At 38.0% G+C, this 23,909-nt stretch overlaps 1 protein-coding gene across 11 annotated transcripts in view; it reads right to left on the bottom strand.

Annotated features, from left to right (window-relative positions):
* The window catches only part of TPK1 (thiamin pyrophosphokinase 1), a 304,538-nt gene that overhangs the window by 166,333 nt on the left and 114,296 nt on the right, over nucleotides 1-23,909 (bottom strand). For all 11 annotated transcript variants that reach the window (XR_003529755.1, XM_027656014.1, XM_027656010.1 and 8 more), the window contains one exon: nucleotides 23,693-23,762. Coding sequence is in view for 8 of the 11 variants with exons in the window: in XM_027656014.1 (XP_027511815.1) it covers nucleotides 23,693-23,762 (70 nt within the window). In the remaining 3 variants the exon portion in view is untranslated. The remainder of the gene's footprint in view (nucleotides 1-23,692; nucleotides 23,763-23,909) is intronic.

Below are 23,909 nucleotides of genomic sequence, written 5' to 3'. Positions count from 1 at the left end.
TGGCAAAAGATGTCTTTAATTCCTGCTTAAAGTGTGATTTAAAATTTTAATTTCTAAACAGTCTAGATGATGTATTCTACTGCATTTCAGAGCCATGCTATACCAGTCTTATTACCTATTAATTACCACTATGCATATAAGGTCATGACCAGCTCAGCTGGCTTGATTCTCTGCTGCTTTATATTGGCATTTATCAGGAGTGAGCCAACTCCTTAATCCTAATGGGACTGAAAGTATAAATTCTTGTAAGATCAGCCTAGTCTACCAAGTCTTTTCTAGCTGTCAAGCAGCATAACACCAGGAACTGGACAACAAAAAATCTTCAGAGGTTTCGGGTCAACTGGAGTTTTTCTTTCTCTTCTCATTCTCTTTCGGTTTTTTGGGGTATCAAGGGGTTTATTTTGTTTGGATTTAGGTTGTTGCTTTTTGTTGTTGTTTGGTTGGGTTTTTTTCTTTTTTTTTCTCATGAGGGTATTTTAGAGTCATACTGTCTGAAAGAGTAGGGAGTCAGGAGGGCCAGGATTACTTTCAGATAAGGACCAGAAGGCACTTTGATAGTGACTGCTTATCTTTTGTCTATGCAACTTTTTTTTTAAAAAACCCCATAATTTCAGTGTGAAATCTTTAGTGGTTTAGTTAGCTTACCAAGAAAAAACAGCACTATTTCTCACCAGTTTTGAGACAGATCCCAGCTAGAGGATTTATGCAAATTGGATAAAGGCTGAACGTTAACTGAACAGTTTTATGAACTCCCAGGATGCTGAGTTGGAAAGTAAGGGGAAAAAAAGGACAGATTCCTGCAAGTTTGACATAGTTTCAAGATACACCAATAAATTTTTAGTCACCAGTACCATAAACCAGTAATGGATTCTTATCATAGACACAGATTACAAAAATAAACACAAGCTATTTAAACTCTTGAGGCTCTCATGCTAAGTAAGCACAACTGTGCCTTTTGCCTTCAAGTGATCCATCTAATAGACATAGTTTAATTCAAGAAGTAGTATTATTTTTAAATATTCAACACTAACAAACAGTGTGTTAAATTTAAAACATCGGAATACTGGCTTCTTTATTCACTCGCTTTTAGAATTCGGTGTGAAGGGTTAAATATGCCTTTTCAAGAGTTATGAAAAAGAAAAAATAAACCAAAAACTCATGCAAACCCATCACATTTTAGCAGTTTATAATAAGAAAAATGTGCTGCCTCCTTAAATAAAATGCTCTGGCACAACTGCTCTGTTCTATCATTAATTCAAAGTTACAGTTTCCTAGTACTATTGACTTTTCTTGTGATGTAGCTCCTTTAGCACATAATTGCCTGCAATTAACCTTTTTTAAACAAATGTTAACATCAGAGATATGAACATTTAAAGGCAGTATCTGTGTACCCTTTGATTCCTTCAGTAACAGCACAGAAAATAATCCCACATAGACAAAGCATATGTGTCCCAGCTGCATAATTTTGAGGGCACAGAGTGGGTTCACCATGCTTTTTCTTCACTGCTAAAAATAAATTTCAAAACAGATGTCTTTTACCCTGGACTAACACACACATACAAGCTACATCCCTGTAGAAAAGAAGTTCAGTGAAGATAAAATGCTGTAGACTGAACATGGAGCAAAGTCACTAAAGTCAGCTTTGACTTTTGTAAGCATCTACTAGTTGAGAATACAGGCAACAAAACTCTCTAGCATTACTTCAGGATAAATATTAAAATAATAGTTTAACAAAAGAACCCCAACAAACATAAATTAATTCCCCCAAATCCACGTTTGCTAACTGTTAAGGTGCACTTTTAGCTTGTCCTCTTGACTGTCAGTCTTGACAGGAAGTATATGTGAGGGTTGTCCTCATCAGAAAGGTTTTAAGTCTGTTTAAATCTGTCAAAAGTATACTGTTATCTGCTGTGAAGATCAAAGTGCCTTTTTAACTGCCAGAGACATGTACAGCACAAATAGATGCCATTTATATATTGTCTTAGAGCAGCATATTCAGATGTCCCAACTAGCTGTAAAGAGGTGAGTTCCAGGGGAAAGGAGAAATATCAGATTGCAAGATATATTCAGAGTTAATGTCTATTCAGTCTAGAAATACCTTCATGGTATTATCTTCAAGGTTACCAAACGTAAGCATCACACTTGAAGCTCAGAAGCCAAACACCAATACCAGTAAAATTAATGAACTTCAAACTGACCATAGAAAAGACTTTTGCTTTGATTCATCTTGAACAGATTTCACTAATGCTTCCATAACTTCTTATCATCATCAGGCCTTTAAAAAACATCTCACTCACAGTCCTTAGCTCCTTCACTCTCTAATTCCCAATCAAGACTGTCTTGAAGTCAGTAAGCTTACTTTTTCTGACTCCGTGGTTCACATCACTGTTATTTCAACCCCCAAAGCCTCTAAAGCCTCCCTTATCACTATACAATATTTATATTAGGGTGGCACTGACAAGGATGTGCTAGTACTGTATGAATTCAGAAAGAAACAACAACAAAAAATCCCTCAACAATTGCCCATGCCTTCTTCAAAGACCTTAATAAACCCTAATGTTTATTATGCAATTGCTTACGCAGAACATAATTTCCAAACAGCACTTTGCACACTACAATAAATCCAGATGTGGTTTAACAAATTAAAAAAAAAAAAAAGAAAAAAAAAAGGGGAGGGGGTACAGCAACAGTACTGCAGACTCCAATTTAACAAAGAAAGCAAATATATGCATATATCAAGCCATACACAGATAACCAGAATTCTTTCCACAGACTATTAGCAAATCTGTGTATTACAGTCAGACAGTTCTATGGTTAAAAGTACTTGGATTATTTGGCAACCTTGAAGAACAACCTCTTTTTTCCTTACTTTTTAAAGAGCTTAGTATTAAAGAGCATATAAATATTATTTCATTTGCAAACCCTATGATTTAAAGAAAAAGATAAAAGTGTGTGAAGATATGAAGGCAGTAATGCATTCATTTATGCTTGCCTGGTATGCAGTGTCACCTTGCAAATAATAAAAAAATATCTGAAATAAATTGGAGAACATATTACCTTCAGCTCAAACTGCTATGCAAAGCACACATCAGGGGGACATCTTCTGCAGTAGACACCAACTCTCTCCAAATATCATTACAAATAACAAGCCGCTTACACCCTGCCTCAAAACCCTATCCCTCAGTGACAAAGATGAGCATTAATGATAGCTACAACTGCTGTATTTTTCTTTTTAATAGTCAATATTTGAAACTTTTCTCCAGTTATAATCGATACAGTACAAAATAAAGTCATACTCCAAGATTTAAGAACTTTTCACTTGTTTTCCATGGTGCTGAACATCCTCCTGTGTTCAGGTAAATACATATACTTCATGAAAAATCCAATGTGCACAGGACAAGCAAAGCCCAGAGACTGCTGCTGAGTACCTGTGCCTTTGTTTTTATTACTCACAGGCTGAAGCATTGCTTAAAATAAAGGATACATGTCCGCAGTGTATGATCTTAGAGCCAATTAAAGCTGAAGCTATTCAGTACAACTCAGCATTGCACAGGTTCAAGCACTATGTTTTGCTGTTGGATCCTTATCAAAAGGAATTCAGAAAAAGAAATTTGAGCTGTGAGTTTTCATTCTGCACAGGGCAGCAGGCTCAGGACAGCATATTAACTCAGTAGGAGAACAAGTTCCAGTGCTTCAGCATGAGTCACTCATGAGCACATGATTTTGAAAGGTTGGGAAAGCATAAGAACACTTCTGGAAGTGCCAGACTCTAGTAGTCTTCTAGGACCTAAGGCCAGAGGAAAGGGGAGAAGATGAGCACTGTAACCTCTGACAAATGAGAAGATCTGACTCACTGTGAAGATAGAGGCTGAAGAGACACCCAAAACTGTTTTTTTTTTTGTTTTCATGTCAAAGTAACAGATGGCAGAATTTGGTCAGAAAACTGAGAAAAATCAGCCATTACATTAGAGGAAGGGACATTGTTTATTAACATTTTATACTGCATGTGAAGAGTCAATAGGATGGGATATAAAATGTGGTAAACTTAGGTCAAAACAGTCACAAACGACACAAACTGAGATTTACAAAATAGTCTCAAAAAGGTGGAACTAGAAGCCGTAGCTGGCTCAGGGCTTCTTAATGGAATGTCACCAAAGTTGGATTTTGCTGCTCCAAGGTGAGAACAAACTTTTCCAAGACAAGACAATTTCTCTTCTTTCCCAGAAGAGCTAGAAACAGGCAGATTATATTTTTCCACCTAATCAGACAGTTACTAACAAAGCCTCCAGTATGGCTTGCAAACTCATTATACACTTTTAAAAGTCAGTTTTGATTACTAGTGTTTAAACTCTAAGTGTCCTCTCTGTGAACTTTCACACCACTACAACACTTAAAAGTCAAGCACAATCAAACAGTAAGCAGTTATTCGTGAAAGATGTTCACTGGGATTTCCTCACTTCCCTTAATTTATTTACTCTCTCCCGAGTCCTTAAGTACCTCCTGTCCTGAGTTTAGCATCTGTTCACATACTTCCAAAACCAGAGAAGAAGACCTGTGCAGGGTAGGTTGAGTTTGAAGAAGCCCTTTGCTTCTTCAAGGCTTGAAACTGCAGTAAGTAGCTTGCATCAGAAATCCTTTAGTCTTTGCTACATGATGACTTGTGAGTGCAATGAGAAGAGATTTATCCCCTTACTGAGCAACCCGTTTCAAGTAGGCAAGGAGAAATCTGTAGATTTTCAAAAGTTTTAATTATGCTTCTCCTGTTTGGGCCTGCATCTTCTTCTCTGATTTCCACCTACATTTTATAGATTGAATTTTTGTTTCATGGTCAGAAAAGAGACATCTCTGCACTTAGCAATAAGGAGGAAGATCAGCCTTAAAAAGTGAATTTCCAAACAAAAATCCATTAAAAAACCACCTATGCAGAAGACAAAAAGTCTTAAGGAGGAAACCAGAACATCTGATTAAAACACAACTTCTGAAAGGCAAAGTTGATTCCACATGTTTCATATCCTGGACTGTGATTGCCTGTAGTCACTAAGCAAACTTCTGACTCTTTTTTTATTTTTGGTGAAGATTTGCTTGAGTACCTTAAATACATTAATATAATTTCTTTAGGTTCTGAGCCCTTGCACTGATAAGGTACATAACATTTTGCCGAGAAACAATGTATTGACAATCCTGAAAACACTTGGACTACACAGAGGGACAGAACATATTACTCAATGTTTTTAGGGAATGTGAACCCATGAGGCAAGGAATGGAGACAAGACACACAACAGTGGACAGCTGTTTGAAGTCTGTTGTCTCTGTATGGCAGAAATCTGGTAAGTCACTGGGAGGTAGAAGTTTTATTAAACCTTTTGCTGCTGACCTCTGCTGTAGCTTCTCTGTTGCTGACAGAGAACCAGGATATTCCACTGGAGCATTAGCATTTCAAAAGATGCCTGCACCTCTTGCCCAGCACTGTACAGCAGCAATAATTAGAGAGAGAGAAGAAGATAAATGTGCATACAAAATGAGAGCTGGGCTCTATTTGATGCTGAGTAACCCTTACCGAAAAGCATCCTCATTTTCATCAGATAAACTCAAGGAGGTATACTCCCATTTCTCCACAGTTTAGCTGTACAATGGATGACCCTATTTAATTTTCTGAAACTTGTGATTTAGACAACAATTTATTGCAAAGTTTAATAGAAATTCTTTTAAGGTTCCTACTGATTGAAAAGGTGAAACGTAGGCCCTTGAACTCTGAAGGAACTTGTGGAAAACTATTTAATATACTAATGTCCCTGTCTTCAGTGGGCTGGAGCACCACAGCTGGGTAAGGCTCCTGCAGCTGGCAGAGATCCTACTCACTTTAATCCTTTTTTAACCTTTCTTACTGTGTCACCAACTCTACAAAGTACCAGGGCCATATTTTAGTTAAATAAGTCAGAAGGTACGAATACACACAAACAGTTCTCTCTTTCACAAGTAAGATTAGAAATACTTCAAAGACCATTTTCATGAGCACAGATGCAATTAAAATGCCTCTGATAAAGCTCTAATTAAAGAATAAACCCACCTTTTATAGTTACCTGACATATGGATGAAATTAAGAAACAAAATAAAGCTGCTACTCTCATGTATCAATAAATCTACCTTCTGATCACAGCCTGATGTACTTAATTGAAATAGTTTTTCTAACAAGGTTTTATTTGTTCTACATTTTTAAGGGATAAAGAATGAGGAACTGACAAAATGTGTTCATCTAATGAAAAATCAGCTCTCTTGACATTTTCTTCCATAAAACGCTTAAACTGCTCTACTAAAGAGGTAAGTTCATACCTATGCTCTGCACGTTAACAGATGCAAAAGAATGGTTGGTTGAAAGGGGCTTGCCAGATCTAAATTTTTATTTCTTTCCACTGTTCATTAGTGAACAAATCTACATGTAATGAAACCTAGTAATGTAAAAAACCTGCTGCAGTTTCACCCTGGCCACTATATGAGCTGTCTGCTTTCCAAAAGACTCCAGAGTACAAGGAAACATGCTATTTTAGCTGTTAACATTCTCCTTTAGGTTAGTTGCAGTCAGGTTCCTCTTCCTAGCAGTCAGTACAGCTTCCAATGCCTTCCAAAAGAAAGGCCTTTTTAGAAGTTAGTCATTACCACCATAGGGAAGCTTCCTGCATGTCCCTGGATGGCTTATCTAAAAAAGGGAGAGAGCAATTACATAGCCATGGTATCTAGTGTAAAGGTGGGAAATATTCATTAGAGGGAAAGAACCTAAGTTTTGCACTGGCCAAAGTACCATGTCAAATCCTGAAGTCCTTCTTGTTTCTCAGAGTTTCCTTGACTCCCTGAAAGCACCAGCTGCCACAGAGATACACAGAAGGTATAACCTTTTCCCATCTTCAGCTACTGTCCAAGGCTGGAATAACTCACCAGTAGCTAATCAAGCTAAGATAATTTACAGTAGCTAAGGATATAGTTTGTATTAATTATTTCACAATTTAGCCCACAGCTGATAAATATTAAAAACATGAAGCAGGCCATCTCCTCTCAGACATTATCCCACACCTGTGTAGTGGCTACTAAGGACACACTGCACTCATTTGACCAACACAAATTTCACCTGCTGCTTATTAAACTAATCTTACCAAGGAAACACTGATCCTAAGCACAACATACAATGGCTTTCATAATCACAGGAGTGATCATCTAGATCTAATCCCCATGCCATGGGAAGCGACACCTTCCATTAGATCAGGTTGCTCAAAGCCCCATCCAACCTGGTCTTGAAAAAGTCCAGGGATAATAAATACATCAAGGCAGCAAATTTCTGCAAGAGGTCAAGATCTGCAAGTAATACTTCCTTCAGATCACATTAGTAGACTTCTACCACTGTGAAGTCTCAACTATGTATAGATCACTAATAAGCACACCAGGAATCTGCATGCATGTGCTAAAATCCTTACCAGGTCCCAGTCCTTCAAATCCAGACACATACAGCTTTGCTGGTCTATTCAACCAGCATCTCTCCCCTCCAGGGAGAGGGAAGCTCTGTATCAGCTCCATCTGAAACTAGCACAGCTACACACAACTCAGCTGGTGAGTCAGAACCCATAAGGAGTTCAATGCAAAACTGAAGCTCAGAAGCAAATTCATGCTTACATTCAGACTTGGTAGATCAGAAGAGGAAATAAAATTAAGTTGTTATATTTTACTACATTTAAAATGAGCAAATGATCCTTGCTAGGAAAAAAAACAACAAAAAACCAAACCACAATAAAACCCAACCCACCCCCCCCGAGAAGATGCAAGCATGACCAAGAGAAACGAAAAGGGCACTGTGAAGGGTCTTCAAGGCTACACTGAGAACTCGGCTGACTGAAGTCTATATAAATCTGATCTAGCTTTAAAACAGCTCAGAGACTGGTAGTAGAGTAGTTGTGATGGCAGCACTTGCTGTGCTGCTGCACTTGTTTCCAGAACAATGCCAGCTTCATGGTTGAGAGTCTTAACTGTGTTTAAGAAACAAATGTGTATGTCTGTCCATCTTCTTCTCCCCTGCCCCGATCTATTAGTCAGACTGAGGTGCTACAGCGTATTTTCAGTAGAGCAAGTAGGTATGTGTGCTACTACTGCTTCAAGCTTTCAATACCCAGACTGTAGCTGGGACCCACCTGCCAAACTCCTCCTGCCTGTGACTTAAGTTGGCTGTCCTTACTAATGGTCTATCAAAAGCAAGGAAATCATACTGGGGAGGGAAGGTTTGAAGAGAACCTGAGCTAGTCCTCCTGTTTGTACCTGCATCATTTAGTCTACTGCCAATTAGAGCACAAATGATAGCATTTAGATAACTACCTACCTGACAGATATCAAATCCAGGCAGGTCAATGTACAGATTTGTGCTTATTTATAAATGGCAATCACAGGAAAAACGTGCACACACGACTGAGGCATTAGAAACATTACAAAAGTACACATGATATTACAGAGTTTTCTTTTCGCAATCTCTCCCCTCCCCTGTCCTCCTCCTTTCCCTCTTTTTGCCTGCGAGAGATAAAACCACTCTCAGACAAAAAACACCTCATTGTCAATTAGTAACACATAGTCCAAAAAAACCCTGTCTTGGCCTCTGTACAAGTAATTTTCTATCAAGTAGAGTAGCTGAAAAGAAATTTAATGTAAACTCTGGTGCTGTTGGTGCCCTGCTTATTATAAAAAAAAAATACAAAATTAACAATACCCCCATATGAACTTCACAATTTATTATGATTAAAAAACCCTTAACTACTTTTCTACTAAGTTCTATTATTGTCATTATCATTTTGACTTAATCTTTTATTAAATTTCAACATACTAATTAACTTTTCTTATAGGATGAGAAATAGATCTTAAGGACACAGATCTACCCATAAATAATACAAATGCAATGATGAGCTCTTATTAAAAGCTACTCCCATTACATACAGTGATAGTAGTTGCTCTTCAGGGAAGAATTCAGTGGTCTAATACTACTGCTACCATCTGCACCACGTACACTACAAAGAAGGGAGAGGAGAACTCTGAACGGATGCAGCATTGGAAATGCTTTGGAAAAGACTAGGCACAGATGAGCTGTGAATCAGACACTCTGAATCAGTGTATAGTGAGGTGCTCTGGGAGTAACATGAAAATCACCACAGGTGACATGACATGTAGCCATCATTAGAGATGTCATTCAACAGAAGAGCAAGATTCTGAATGACAGTGTGGCCCATTCCTTCAGTGTAAAATTCACTACTAGATAATTTTTTCAACGTATTTTAATACCAGCAGGATATTAATTCATAGGTGGATAAGTTTTTGAAAAATATATAAAGTTAGGAGATTTAAACCTATCTGTCTGATAATGAGGTAAGAGACCCATATTTCATCGCAATGGTAGAAAAACTGTCACTGAGGTTACTTTTGTAATTGTCCTTGGAGATAAAGTCCTCCTTAAGATTACGAGAGAACTCTATTTCATTATAAGCAAAGCCATTGCCTAAATCCTAGACTGTTAAATACCTGGTAAGTTCTGATGCAAAACAAGCCTGCACCAGCCAGTTACAGCTAGACAGCTAGTAACAAACTGGAATTTGGACTGACAGACAGATAAAAAGGCACCAAGATTTTGGACCATTTCCACCTTTAAATTCAGCTCCATGCACTCTAGGAGGTGCAGCACACCCACTCTCTCCAAGCAGCGATGAACCTCAGGTGCAGTTCACACTGCAACAGTTTTTAGGGATCCCAAAAGTGTTTCAGGCAATGTGGCTCCCTAACTCCATAAAACAACACGTCCTTTGCCTAGGGCCATGACAGAGAGGGAGGTGCTGAACACAAACTCCCCTGTCAGAGCCATTGGGTCACAGCCAGGTCCAAGGCCTGAGAAGGGGAGGCTGCAGCATTTCCAGAGGCCAGGCTGTGGAATCAAAGGGCAATTTCTTTTCAGTTGTACTCCTGGTTGATGTTGGTACATGGAAGAGCTCATGTAAAGTAGAAGAATTCTCAACTTTTATAGAATTTCACAAAATGCAGGTTCCTAGATTCATGCCTATGCTTTGTCTACCCCAAGAATGAGTATATATGAGCAGTGTTCCCCATTTCTTTCTTCTACAATGTGGGGAAAATAGTTTACAAATGCAGCTTTCAGATGAGAAAAAAAATAATTAAAATTGCTTTTAAAACACAGAAGTAAGGAATTAAAGCTACAACCTGTTTGTATAACCCATGCTTTTGGCCTCTAGATTCCTATGATATGTTTACAGATTAAAATAATTCTCTCTTCAGAGATAATGGAGGGGAGAAACCCAGGTATGAATGTCTAAATCAGCTAATTTACAAAGAAGGTTGGGAAAAAGAATAAAGAAAAATCTACATTGGATTGACAATTTGCCTGTGGTCCTGAGCCAAGACCCTGCCAAATACACTTGAACAGGTTGAAACATTAAACCCCAGAAGCACAAGAACTGAAAGGGAAATTTTGATGAGCTCTTAAACAGGGTCATGAACATGATTGTATTTCTGCTGGCTCTACTAAAAGAAGTCAAAACTTACCATGGCTTTTCCAGTGTGAATGTGGCAAAGAAAGCACTTTCCCTTCTAAATAAAAATGCAATCCTGTAGAATGGGGAAGGCATTACTCTCCTGATGAAAGCCCTCTGCAGCATATTTGGAATGTTATTAGAGTTTTTGAAATCACTCCTGAGGTGTATTATGATCACATATATGCATGACAGTACTGACCACTTAATCCCTGTTCTGTCATAGGCAAGTTGGAGAATAAAAATTACACTGACACCCAAGGGTATTTTATGATAGAATATGAAATAAAACAATAAATTTGCAGATTATTTTGGCTTTGCCTCATGCTACTGCATTATACACCAAATATTACTAGCCTCTCATTCATTACTATTTAATTACAACAGAATACCTTTCTTTAAGACTTAATTAACCTCTGAAAGGAGTTTGTGACCTTGGGACCCTCCTGCGCACTTGCAACGTGCTGTTAGAATATTGCTCTGCCTGGAAACACTTCCTTTAATGCTGAGATTTAATGAAGTGCACAGGTTCTTACAGGGAACACACAAAATACGAGAACCCTGCATGTGGTCACTTAATGAACAAAAGCAAGAGCATATCAATTAGAACCATAAATCAATACTAAATTAACATTAAAAGATGTCACAAGAGTTTCCCTAGAGGAGAGGCTTATTACAGTAAACATGACCATGAATGCTCTCCCCTATTACTTTTACTGTGGGGCAGAGAAGTGGGAGTAAGCAAATGAGGAGGGATTTGTCCTTAAATTCCTATTTGTTTAAGCCAGCAGAAGTTTAAGTATCCCGCCAAGCCAAATGACAGTGTAGCACAGTTCCAGCTCCTGTCTTTGTCAGAAATTGCTGTTCGCTCTGAAACACTTTGATTCTGAAAGGAAATCGGAGAGCAATAACCTTTTCACAAGATGAGAGGCAGAACCACAGTTCATGCAGTCCCTTTCATTGCTTTATTGCAAAGCTTCGAACGATGGATCAATGTTGGCCCCTTGATGCCAATCAGAGCAGGCTGGTGCTTGCAGAGTGGGCGCTGGTTCAGTAACTCACTTGCTAGCAATGTTAACTCTTCAAAATGGATTCTTCACCATCTTGAGAATTCCCTCCGAGAGCTAAAAACCCCATCAATCTCCTCACATGATTCTCTCCTGTACAAACCATCCCAAAATCACCTTATGCACAGCTTTCTTTCTTCCTGCAATTGAAAGCATTAGAAAGTAGAGATATTGACATCCACATCTGTCACTTCCTTAATTACACGTATTTGTTGTCAAAGCCCTCAGATGATGGTTTAGCAAAAAAATAAAAAAGGTACTGAATTCTTTACTGACTCTTTTTCAGATGTCTTTTTGGGACAGTCTGTCTTTCACCACTCAAAAACCTTCATGTGCAAGATTCCAATCTGATCTGTCACCACTATTTAACATGCCTGCTGCAGCTTATAGAATTAGAAAACATCAATCCTCCCACAGGTACTGCTGGAACTGGCAGATGAAAAGAACATTTTTTTCTTTACTACCATAAAGCCTGCCTTTCTTTCTTTCTTGATACAGAATAACAGTTGCTCCACTGGAGTTATTAGCTAGATTTATTCAAGAGACTTTTTTCCTTTTCAGCTTTAGTATCAAAACCAGTTTCATTCCCTTCCCACCTTTTCCTCCCCTCAAATTTTTGTCTTTTTTAGATTATGTCCATGCCTAACCTGTTTAGATCCTCCAAAGACCAAGGCAAAAACCCTGCTGACAAAGAAACAGAGATATTCAGAGTTCTGCTGCATCAGTGCGTAAAGACTCTACAATTCCAAGCCCTTGCAGAGTGACTTCACTACTGCACAGAGGGGATGACAACGAAAGGCACTGCTCTCTGGCCCACAGCTGGATGCCCGGCACTCTGAACAAGGTCACTGGACTTGTAACACACACCAATTGCAGAAACAATCAATCAATCAATCAATTAACCACTTTACTACCCACTCACATGCTTATAAAAAACACCAAAGAACAAAAGGCAATCCAAAAATCCTACTAGCCTCATAATAAATATTTTGAGCTACACCCACATATCACTCTCTCTTTTACGCTGAAGGAAAAGGGGAAGTACAAAGGTGCTGCCATTGCTATCCCCTGTGTCTGTTTCATACACCAAGCACTCTAAAAATATACCTTTCCTAACCCACTGATCCTTATCAATTTTCTTTACTGGCATCCTATTAGGTCTCGCCACACTAATGAGTTAATCCAGTCTTAAGCTGCAAATCCCTAATATTGCTTCCACCTAGACAATTACTCTTACTTATGTACAATGCTTATAATGAATAAATGAAAGGGAACAGTTACATGATTATTTATTGCTTCTATTCTTTTTTTATATATGTGCCAGACACCTTTTACATGGAGATCACAGCACTCAAAAACACACCGAAGAAAATAAAGAGCAAACTGCAAACACATGTACTCTGTCTGATGCAAAACATCTTATCTACACATTCAGTCATGTGATGTGAGTACCTTCAATTGCCCACTCAGCTTAATTTCAAAAGAAAGAAACTTGTTCCAGCTGGAGTTTCTTAACCACCAGGGAAAGCCAGAGAATTTAAGAGTCAAGCAGTTTGTGTAGGTGGGATATCCCTCAAGAGCTAGTAGACAAAAAATAATTTATTGCTACAATATGAATTTCATGCCTGGTGTTACTTCTACTATTCTAAATATTTTGACCACTGTGTAGGCACTGCAAAGTTATTCCAAATACAATAAGCAGTAGTAATTCCAACTATTGCCAATGCTCAAATCAGAGTAACAGATGCCCAAACAATATTTACACAGCTAAAATGTTTTTTGTTTGTTTGAGGATTTTTTTGAAAGCACAAGGCATAAAAATGCATTATGTCCCAGTCTTTGGAAGACCTGGTTACTGACAAAGTAGCAGTAAGAATCTTGTTCTTGCTCCATCCATTCCACAGGCTGTTGAAACAATATCAGGTAGCTGAAAACATGAGATCCAGTCGTGGCAGTTTCCCTGTTTGCAAACACAGTGCAAGAATTCAGGGCAATGCACGGGGAGGATGTAATTGCTTAGACATCTAGAGCTTAATATCATCCCAACCAAGTCAACAGAAGATCCTGAATTTGTAGAAAAGGTGATCTGGGCCCCTATTCAGCAAGCACAGGTCCCACACATTTCCATGTTGTGACAATAAAGAAAAAATCCCTAAGTAACACTAAGAAGAAAACGAAAATAAAACATAGCTTTCAGCTTGTGTTAAAAGCTCTGACAAGCTTCCATGGAATCTCAGTTCCCCTCATTCACGACGTGCATTTCAAAATCCTGAAGAAAATCACAACCTAATTTCTGGCAGGATTCCATGTTGTATGCCCAGAGATAGTGACAGAGACGGTCACTGGTCAGTTTTGGTTTGTTTTTTCTCTCGAGAATGAAACATAATTTTCAACCATGTTCAGCTGTATTCATTCTCAAATATTATTTGTTTGACGCTTCTTAATTTGTAGTCAGTTTATTCAGAGGAATAAACAAGGACTCTGCTCCACAGCCAATAAAAGCTGAGAGCTTCTTACTTGAATGCTTCTCTTCCTTAGCACATTTCAGTACTTTCTTTATGCATTACATGCATATCCCCCTATTTGAGCCAAAAAGAACTATTGCAGGACAGATGTATGTTTATTCTGAATGTGTTCATGATCAGATTATCTCACAACATACAGGTATTTTGGTGGTATTCTGAAGCTGTCATCTAGCCCTTTATCTACTGCTCTCTTCTCTCATCTCTCTAAAGTTCACTCTTCTAGTCATATCCTTGCAATGCTAATCTGTTTTTGAGGTGCTGATATGTACATAAGTGCTTACAAAGAGATAAGCAAAATGGAAATTATTTGCAAGTAAAGGCATTGCCCACAGCATACAGAACATACACACTCTGGTATCAGAAACTATCTTACTGCTTTAGTGCATGTTTCAGCCAAAACACTCCCTAATTCATAGCTGAGTTAATGAGCCAGGGCTAAATGATGTGCTGATACTGATCCAGGGTTCTGCAGAGACACCAAAACCAGTTTGCAAATAGACTCTAGACTTGCGTGTATGGAATATCCCACACAGGTAAAGCATTATCATGAGACAACCCCAGTGGACGTTTATGCATTTCCATTTATTTTAAGACGCTCTGTAATCTTGGGTCCGATCTACCTGCCATATGATCAGACATCATTCTGCTCAATTATTTGGCATCAATAGGCAAGATATACCCATACAGCTTGTATCATTTCCAACTGCCTTTTGACTGTCTTTTAATATTAATGCCTGATATGTTTTCACTTGTTATCCAAAACAGATCTTTCTTCCCTTGCTCTAAAAATCAGAATTCTCTACATTTCTCTGCAATTGACATTCACTATGGTTTTCAGATATATTGACTAAAATTCTTTTTAAAAAAGTCTGCATGCAAGACAGAGACAGCGAATTATTTCTCTCTTTTTTTTTTTTAATGCAACTAAGACTTTACAAGAGTTTTTCTCTCCAATTTTGCAAAAATAAAGTTCAAAAATTAAGGCAGGCAGTATAGTGGTTGCAGAGGAGTGTGTACACCCAGGAGTGTGATTTTTGTATGAACTATGAGTTGAAGGAGATCTCAGTTTCTATGAATATAAACATATCCAAGAGCAGCTTTGGAGGTACCACCATACACATTATCTACATGCTTGAGCAAATTATTTCTGTTAGCAGAACAAAACTTGTTCTATGATGTCTCAGAGCTCTAAATTTTTAACAAGGATAACCCTTGTGTCTTAAATTATTGAATTTGTAGAGCTGCCTGGCAACCTTACCTAGTCCAACTTTCAGTCAACCAATGATTAATTGATGCTTAGCCTTTCATATAGATGGCTTTGCAACTGGTTCTGCAAAAAGAAAAAAAAAACTTGCTCTATGCTTTGTCCTTGTCAAGAGACAAACATCTCTTGACCCTAAACAGTGAATTTATTAAATATTCTCATTTATCAACTGTAATAAGCAGCCTTGATCATAGTCTGAGAACACAGTTCCTTGTTCTTGATAGTATTTTCTGTGAAAACAACAGTAGCACAAAACATTTTTAAATGAAAAGCTGAAAGAGTCCATTTGTAAAATGGAAACATTCTTGGAATACAATTACATTTAAAAACAAATCTTAGTAGAACAACTAGGAAAAATAGTTTAAAGATGAATGGATTTATATTCTAAAGTTTTACTTCTCATTATATTCTACAATGCATAAAGTCCCCCCATTTGCAAGCTTCTGGCTTCACTAACACTAAATTTTAACAGATTTGAAGTATACAATCATCTGTTCTCAAAATAATGGTGCCCATTTGAATGCAAATTGTTAAAAGTCAGAACTTCTGCCTTTCACATATTCATAAAAAGAGAGCAGAGTCTACTGAAGAAAGAGAATAGGAAAGAAAACCAAGCAATAAACACCCAGAATATGTTTATGCTCCAACAATCACTAATAAGTTTACTGAAAGAGCATTTTAGAGACAGTAAAAACTAATCTGAATAATTTATCTGTGGGTATTTTTTGTGTTCAATCCCATTAATTATGTAATATTCTGTGATTTGAAGTCACCTGGAAGGGACTATAACTGGTCTTCCCTGGAATTTTCTAGGCTACGAAAAAAAGACAACCAAAAAATGAAAAAGTGAATGGATGCTATAGCACTAGTAATCCCTCCCTAAATCTCTGAAGTGCATCAGTGCAGATTAGTCAACTGCAATGTCATTTATTAACATACATTCATTTAAAGGCATTGATAGCACATGGATTTCTGTGCTCCCTGATTGAACACTGCTCTTGGTATTCTTCTCAGTCTTAACAGAGCTTCTTTCAAACCTAAGATAATTCTTGCCATGTTCAATAAAAATGTTGTATTTTAAATTTTAAAAGACAAGTACTATTGCAGCCTGGTTTGAGGCTTGTAAGAACCTTCTAGTTTTGCTTTGTTTCAAGCACAGGAAAACTCCCATTGCCCAGCCTGCCCCAAACACCTGTAAAAAGCATTGCTCCATAAAAGCAAGCATTGACTGCTTAATCCCGAACTTCTATTGATATTCAGGGATGCAAAAGAAACAAAGCCATACATTTCACCCTAACACCACACACAGAGCCAGCTTTTCCTGGATCTGGAGAAGTACTCCTCAGGTACAGCAAATCAAACCACTGTAAAGTGCTGAGTGCTCTTTGGCCAGCTCAGGAGTCCTTTCCAAGCTGCTTGCTCCAGATGTGACTCAGTGCAGGGATATTTTATCACTGCAAAGTCCTAACTTCTAGCATTGGGGCAGCCATAAATGATTTTTACCATGTCATAAAGTCAGAAATCACCCAGATGGCAATGACATTCCTCTGCTTACAGTACACTAGGGGCACAGATACAGCTATTTGAAGAAGAAGCTGAAGTACTACAAACTCTCTGACTGAAAGACTTGGGATTAATTGAAAGTGTCTCTATATTTTCCTTTCCTCAGCCCCTTTATTCCCTGTTTTTTTCTAGAACTTTTTTCTGGACAAATCGTGACCCTTAGTTTTCCTGGTTGGCAATTTAAACTTGGCTTACTGTGCTCTTACTAGGATAGTGCAGGTTTATGGCCAAAGTACCTCACTGGAAGCCAAGACACCTGGTTTGTAAAGTTGAACTGTCCATCTGTTTTGTATTTGCTCATCACTCCATCTCCCCAGACTTTTGTCCTGGTCCTTTCCCTCTAGTCCTTAACAAGACTAGAATAATTCCAAAAAAGCAGTGTCTCGCCTTTAATATTTGTTGATGTGGCTGAAACAACAGGGTTCTAATGCCATCTTTGAATGTCTTGAGGTATCCAAAAAGAGAAAAAATATCAGTGGATTTATGCCAAAGTGTGCAGATCCCTGGAGTGCTCATGGAGATAAAGTCTGCTTCCACCTACTATTCCTTATTAAATACTGATCTCACGAGGAATGATACCTGGCTCTTTGATAGGTTCATCTTTTAACAAAGAAATATCAGAAATTCTGATTAGATCACATGAATGATGACAGCATTTTAGCCCTTCTTAAGAACTATTTGTCTGCATCCTTAAGATGACTAACTGAGAATCTGAGATGATTTCATAACTCACTGGATGACTTTGAGCAAACTGAAAACAAAATAAGGGCCTTGCTGTTTTCTAAAGATTTAAACATGAGTCCCAAGTCAGGTATTACCTAAAGCAGGAAGCTGTGGATAGGGATGTTTTTTCTGAACACTCCTGCATAATTTATTAGGATAAACTCAAGATCCTAATTTTGATCTTTAAAGGCTGCTATAGTTTGCAGGTCAGGCAAAAATGTCTGATATAAAAGATCTTCTTAAACCATTTGACAAATAAAGCACTGCTTGAGCTTTCAACTTTCCTGGCTTTTGGACTGTAATCCCTCAATTCAAAGAATCCTTCATCACTAAGCAGCAAGGGTGCTTTGACCTCACAGTTTCAGAAGCTAAATATTTTTTCAAACATTACTGAAACATATCCTTATATCAACACAAATAAAGCACAAACTTCACATGTATAACTATCTCACATCCTCACATACAATGAATAGATTTTAAAGACAAGAAAAGACCATTGTACTCTTCTAATACAATTCTATATTCAGAAAATCTCATTCAATGTTTTCTGCATCAGTGCCCTAAATTTTGCCTGAATATAAGATAGCTTAAAAACAATACCCAGTTTAATTTGAAGAGTTCAAGCAAAGAATTCCTCTCAACTCTACATTAAGCTACATCAATGGCTAATTACCTTCATAAGTACCCTATTTCTAATCCAATATGGAACACAGCGAAGTATATATGAATTTCTCACTCTAATAATCCTCTTAGGGACTCATTTTTCCATGAGTAGAAGGTTATTCAGGAAACAAGACAGAAGATCTCATTTTACAGATGGGTTTTGCTAGCTGATGCCAGGCTGGATTTTTTTGGTTTTATTTTTGGTGTGGGTTTTTTTTTTTTTTTTTTGGATTATCTTGACAATGGAGACACTTGTTCTCAGATAAGGCAAATCCAGTGCAAAATATAAATAGTCAAATGAAGTAGCCAATGCACTACTAACCCTGACTAATTGCTAAAATGGACTCATGAAGCCATCCAAGTATACAGACGAACGCCACTATGAGTTATTTTTCCACCTTTCATATAAGCTACTGCATGGCTACTTTTTCCTTGTGGAAGTTACAAAGTTACACTAGCTTAGTCTTCCTATTCAGAGGCTAAACTTATTGCTTAATTTTCAAACTTTCAGGCAAAATAAAGCCATGGGAAATGCATGTAGCATGGGAGGGGGGAAACATGATGAGTTAGATCTTTGTGCAGTTGCAGAACTACCAGCTTGTTGGGATTGTGGAAAGAAATGGACTAGGTGTTGCAATGGGGGGATGCAGGCTCTTCAGGAAGGACAGGATGGGAAGGTGAGAAAGAAGTGTTGCCCTTTATGTGAGAGGGCAGCTGGAGTGAATGGAGCTCTGCTTGGGGATGGATGAAATCAGGCAATCTAAAGCCCAAGTGAAATTGCATCTGGCCAGGGATGTCAAAGATATAAATTGCTTGTAAAAAGATTTTTTTGAGGTCTGTACTTGAACTTTAGAAGCTGGAAATGTTTACATCAACTGGAAATGTTTACAAAAAATTTGTTCCTAATGTTCGAACACACATGTAGAGCTTCTCAAAGCTGCCTCCATTCAAATCCAGCTCAGAGAAGAATTATATAGTAGCAGCTGTATTTTCATGCAACACCTGAGTTCACCTCATGTATGTTTAATATGTAGAAAATGCTACCATTTTCCATTTTCACTGCTGCTCTTATATTTTATGGAGTTCACAGAAAAAAACCAGGAAGGGTAGTGAAAGTGATGCTCTCAGTGACTGTAGGCAAATCAACTTGTGTCATACAGTAAGTCTGAAATACTGAAGTACTAAACAGAACCCCAGAAAGACAGTGTTTGTCATGATAGTATTATCCTTCCTCTTGTAGAGCTCACTGCCCCCCTCTTCAACCTGACGACCTTAACACCGCAAAATCTGAGTAGAGGATGGAAAACAGCATCCAAGACACAAGTATCAATGATTGCTTTTAAAGGTGCCAATACAATGATAGTTTTCAACACATTTTCATCTTCATGTACCCCAAAGCCAGTGACACTCAGGTACATCGATGCCTTAAGATTTAACCAGAAAGTGTTGAGAAAGAAGTTGGTGCAGCGTGGTACATAGAAGCCTAACTCTGAAGCAGATAACAGTGTTCCATAGTGCTTCAAGAAAATAAACAATAGGATAGGCAAGGCAGACAGTATAAGGCAGAGCAAAAAACCCATAAATATTAGTAACTCACCTTTAACTCTGATTAGCTGCAAATGTTCAGCAACTAAGAACAATTTTGCAATAATCCTTATTTCTAAGTTGGAACTGGTGTTAACAAAAAAAATCCTGTAGTTTAAGGAAAAAAACCTTCCTGGGCTGTAGAGTCAGAGAGAGAAAAGCAACAGGATTCTCTCCTTTTTCAGTCTTGCCTTTCTCTTGACCCCAACACTCACAGCTCCCAAGGATGAGCCTCTCTAAGGGAAAGTTATTCTGCCCTTTTGGTTACTCTTCCTATCACTCCTGCTCTACAAGGCATTTGTTTCAACATGGTTTCTCCTTGTTAGTACTTACAAAAACGACAATTTTCTTGGATTGGTTTGTTTTTAAACAAAAATAATTGCAATTCAGATTTGTTGAGCTAGTTTTTACAGAAATTTATGAGAAAACCAACCAAATGTCATAAAAATGACACCACAAACACAGATGAAGACACAAAACATCTTATGTATGTTAATCTCATTACCCAAAGTCTCATTGCTAAGCCAGCCTGTGCAGTGCTATAGAGAGGAAGGTGAGAACTTCCTTTGCTTGATGGGAATAGGTGAACCACTTGAGCACAGAAGCAAGTCAAAACATCAGTGGAAAAAACAGGAAACAGATGGAGGCAGGGGGGTGGTCTTGAATCACCCTTTCCTGCTTTTCATTCAACACATAGGTCAACTTAATGAGAAGCAAGTTAAAGAATTATTCACATGGAGTAAGCCTCCTGTAGAGCATCTTGCCTGGCTTCAGCCACAGCACTTTTAGAACTAACTGAAGAGAGTCCAATAAGAGCAATAAGAAAAGATGACCAGTAGAAAGACCAAACAAGCTGGGCACATTTTAGCCCAAAACAGAGTAAGCTGGATGCAGGGTGGGGCGGCAGATAGAGTTCTCACTTGAATATTTTTAAGAACCAGCTAACTTAGTTATGTATCAGGAATGGAACAGATAGCTTTGTCTTCACCTTAAAGTGGAGGGAAAGTAGGATGGATCTCTTGAGGTAATTTCTAGCTCTGTATTTTGCTAGGATTTGGAAATGGACTCTTCAAAATAGCAACAACTATTTCACTGCCAATCGAACCCAACCCCTAGGGTTGGTTGTTGCCTCTCTGGGCCTGGAAAAGACACATCACCAAAAAATTCCCCACCCTGGTATGGCCCACTGATTATTACCTGCTACTGGCTTTTCAAGTGGATACCAATGAAATCCCGACAAGAAGGCTGTGGAAATGTAAGAGGGACCTCAGGGTGTTGGGACAACTAGTCAAGGGATCTGCAGCACCAGTTGTGGGTTTTTTTGTCCTGACGGTTGCAGAGAATGTTAGGGTAAGAAACAGGAAAATTATGCAGATGAACGTCTGGGTTCAAGACTGGTGTTACCAGTGGTATTTTGTTTTTTTTGATGGTATGTCAGTTTATACGACACTGAGCCTGCAGGCAACAAACAGAGGCCACCTATCTCAAAGGGGTAAAAGGATCTTAGCTCAGGGGTTGGTAGGGCTCGTTGAGAGAGCTTAAAACTAGATTTGAAGAGGGATGGAGACATAGCCAGGCTTGACAGAGATAAGGTGACAGAGATAAGTGACCATCCAAGTCCCAAAAGGAGGCTTAAGAGGGAATAACTCGATCAAGCACAAGCATCCAAAGACATAATCACAAGACAGGACTATGGGTCCTGTCCCTTTGCACTCCTACTGGGCTACTGACACAATCAAATACCTCTATAAGTGCTTGAACACTAACACATGCAGTATAGGGAACTGATTCTGTGATTCTGTAATATGAACTTATCTCCAAAGGAAGACACTTGTGCAACAGTCCCATATTGCAAGCTGTTATTTTCCCATAATGTTATCATCTATTCCCATTCTTTTAAAGGGTTCTTCACATACTTTAGTGTCACTGAGAATCAAGCTGAAAATATCAATTAAATTCTTTATTTATATCTCATGGATATAATAATCTCTCTAAAATTTAAGGACTGTAGCTTTTTAAGGTTTGATACAACACAATTAGATATCAGGGCTTTGAATAAAGTACAGTTTTAAACAGAAGGTTAAGCCAGCATTAAAAAATGATTAGCATGTCAGTAGAGTCTGAGCAGACAGCTCTTTAATGATGCTGGACAGGGAGTTTAAAGGAAAATACTTCAGAGAAGTAAATGGATATTCTTTCTAGCAGAATGATTTCCTTAAAGAAAAAAGTCCAAATTATGTAGATCTTTTTTTTTTGTTTGTTTCAAAAGAAGCAGTTTGAAGGTAAAATATACCTACCCAAAGCAATTAAGATGAGAACAAAGAGGAAAAGAATACTCCAAGGGCCAAGTACGTAAGACTGAAAGAACTATTCAGTCAAGGTATAATCATCCATTTTCCCCTCAATTATATTTATTTAATACAAACATAAAGGTGTGCAGAAGAGATGAATGGGTTACAGGAGAAGGTAAAGTGAAAGCTCTAAAATGTTGTTCTTTGGAGAGCATCACAATTATCAAAGAGAAATGTTTGCTGCAAGTCAGTCTTGAATTCAACCTGTTGAGTTGTGCATGGCTCTACGAGCGACTACTAGAAAAGGAGAAACAGAAGGTTACAGAAGGAATATTCTATGACAGTAGTGCTTGCCAGACTCCAGTCTCTGTTTTAGCAGTTGTAGAACTTCAGCCAGACCTTTCACAGGTGACAAAGAAAGAAATTTTTAGATAATTTTTACTTTCAGACTGGAGTCTTCCTCTCCAACCCCAGGTTTTACACTGAAGGAGAGGAAGAAACCAAGCTTCCCCTGGTCTCTGTCATAGACTTGTCATGACATGAAAAGCAAACCCCATGTCAGATTTTGCTATATGAACAAAATTGTTTATAAATTTGTAAGTTCTACCAAATGCCTGTCTCATTCCGTTGCCCCAAGAGTCAGTTCTATCAATTTATTTGCTTTTATGAAACTATTTGTTTATGAATTCTTGCTCAAAATAACTGAAAATCTTAAAGACAAGCAAAAAGAATCCTTAGTAAGTTAAGTTTACACAGCATTACATGGTTCCACTACAAAAATAAGAAAGCACTTGAATGCAGTATTTTGCATCACAACCCCAGCTCAACAACTCTGGGGAACAAACTGGGATATTTTACAATTTTAAATGCCATTGTAGAAAAACAGAACATATTCTTTCAGTCATATTTCCTCACCTAGCATATACATTTATAGATAACCTCTGCACTTTCCTTTGGTCACTTATCACACCCTGATGCTAATTGAGAAATAATTCAAAAAGAAGACTTCTTATTTTATTACCCATCTCACTTCACAAAGTAAGTAGATTTCCTCTAAGGCCTCACAGGAAAAATGAAGAGGACACACTTTGTTTCAGCTCATCATGTCAGGCATAAGATGTTCCTCTAGGCAACCCTTGCTAGGGGCACAGTAATTTTTTTCAGTGGCATAACTCTGATGGATGCATAAAATAGGACAGGCTGAGAGTAGATCTTTTAAGAGGAAAAAAAATTAGTGGAATTCAGGGAAAATGGTATTTCAGGCTACCTGTGTTTTTAAAAATTGTAGTTGGGAATAAAAATTAAAGATAATGTGGAGAAAATATTATACTATCTGCCACAGTTCATTAAAGTACCATGCACAGAGCAGGCAGGTACTTCAGTAGCTGTTCCTCTGTATTTTACTTTCATTGAGAAGATGACTTCAATGACTTCTAGTGTATTGCTAACATACCTTTCCTGGCTCCCTTCCGTGATGTGGTAGAGACGATTGGCACCTCCATCAGCACAAGCTCTCAGGGCAGCTGCAAGAGAAGAAAGAGAACATCAGTGCATTTGCATTATAAAAAAAAAACCCCACAACCAGTTACTTCATTATTGACAATGCTGTATAAACTCAATTGTTCACGGCGGCATGGGGAATAAACTTGAGATCTCATACGGCTTTTAGC

Source organism: Corapipo altera, unplaced genomic scaffold (assembly GCF_003945725.1).
Source record: "Corapipo altera isolate COAL_440 unplaced genomic scaffold, ASM394572v1 59, whole genome shotgun sequence".
NCBI classification, from domain to species: Eukaryota; Metazoa; Chordata; class Aves; order Passeriformes; family Pipridae; genus Corapipo; species Corapipo altera.
The sequence above is the reverse complement of the archived record's forward strand: the minus strand, read 5'-3'. Positions and strand labels throughout refer to the sequence as shown.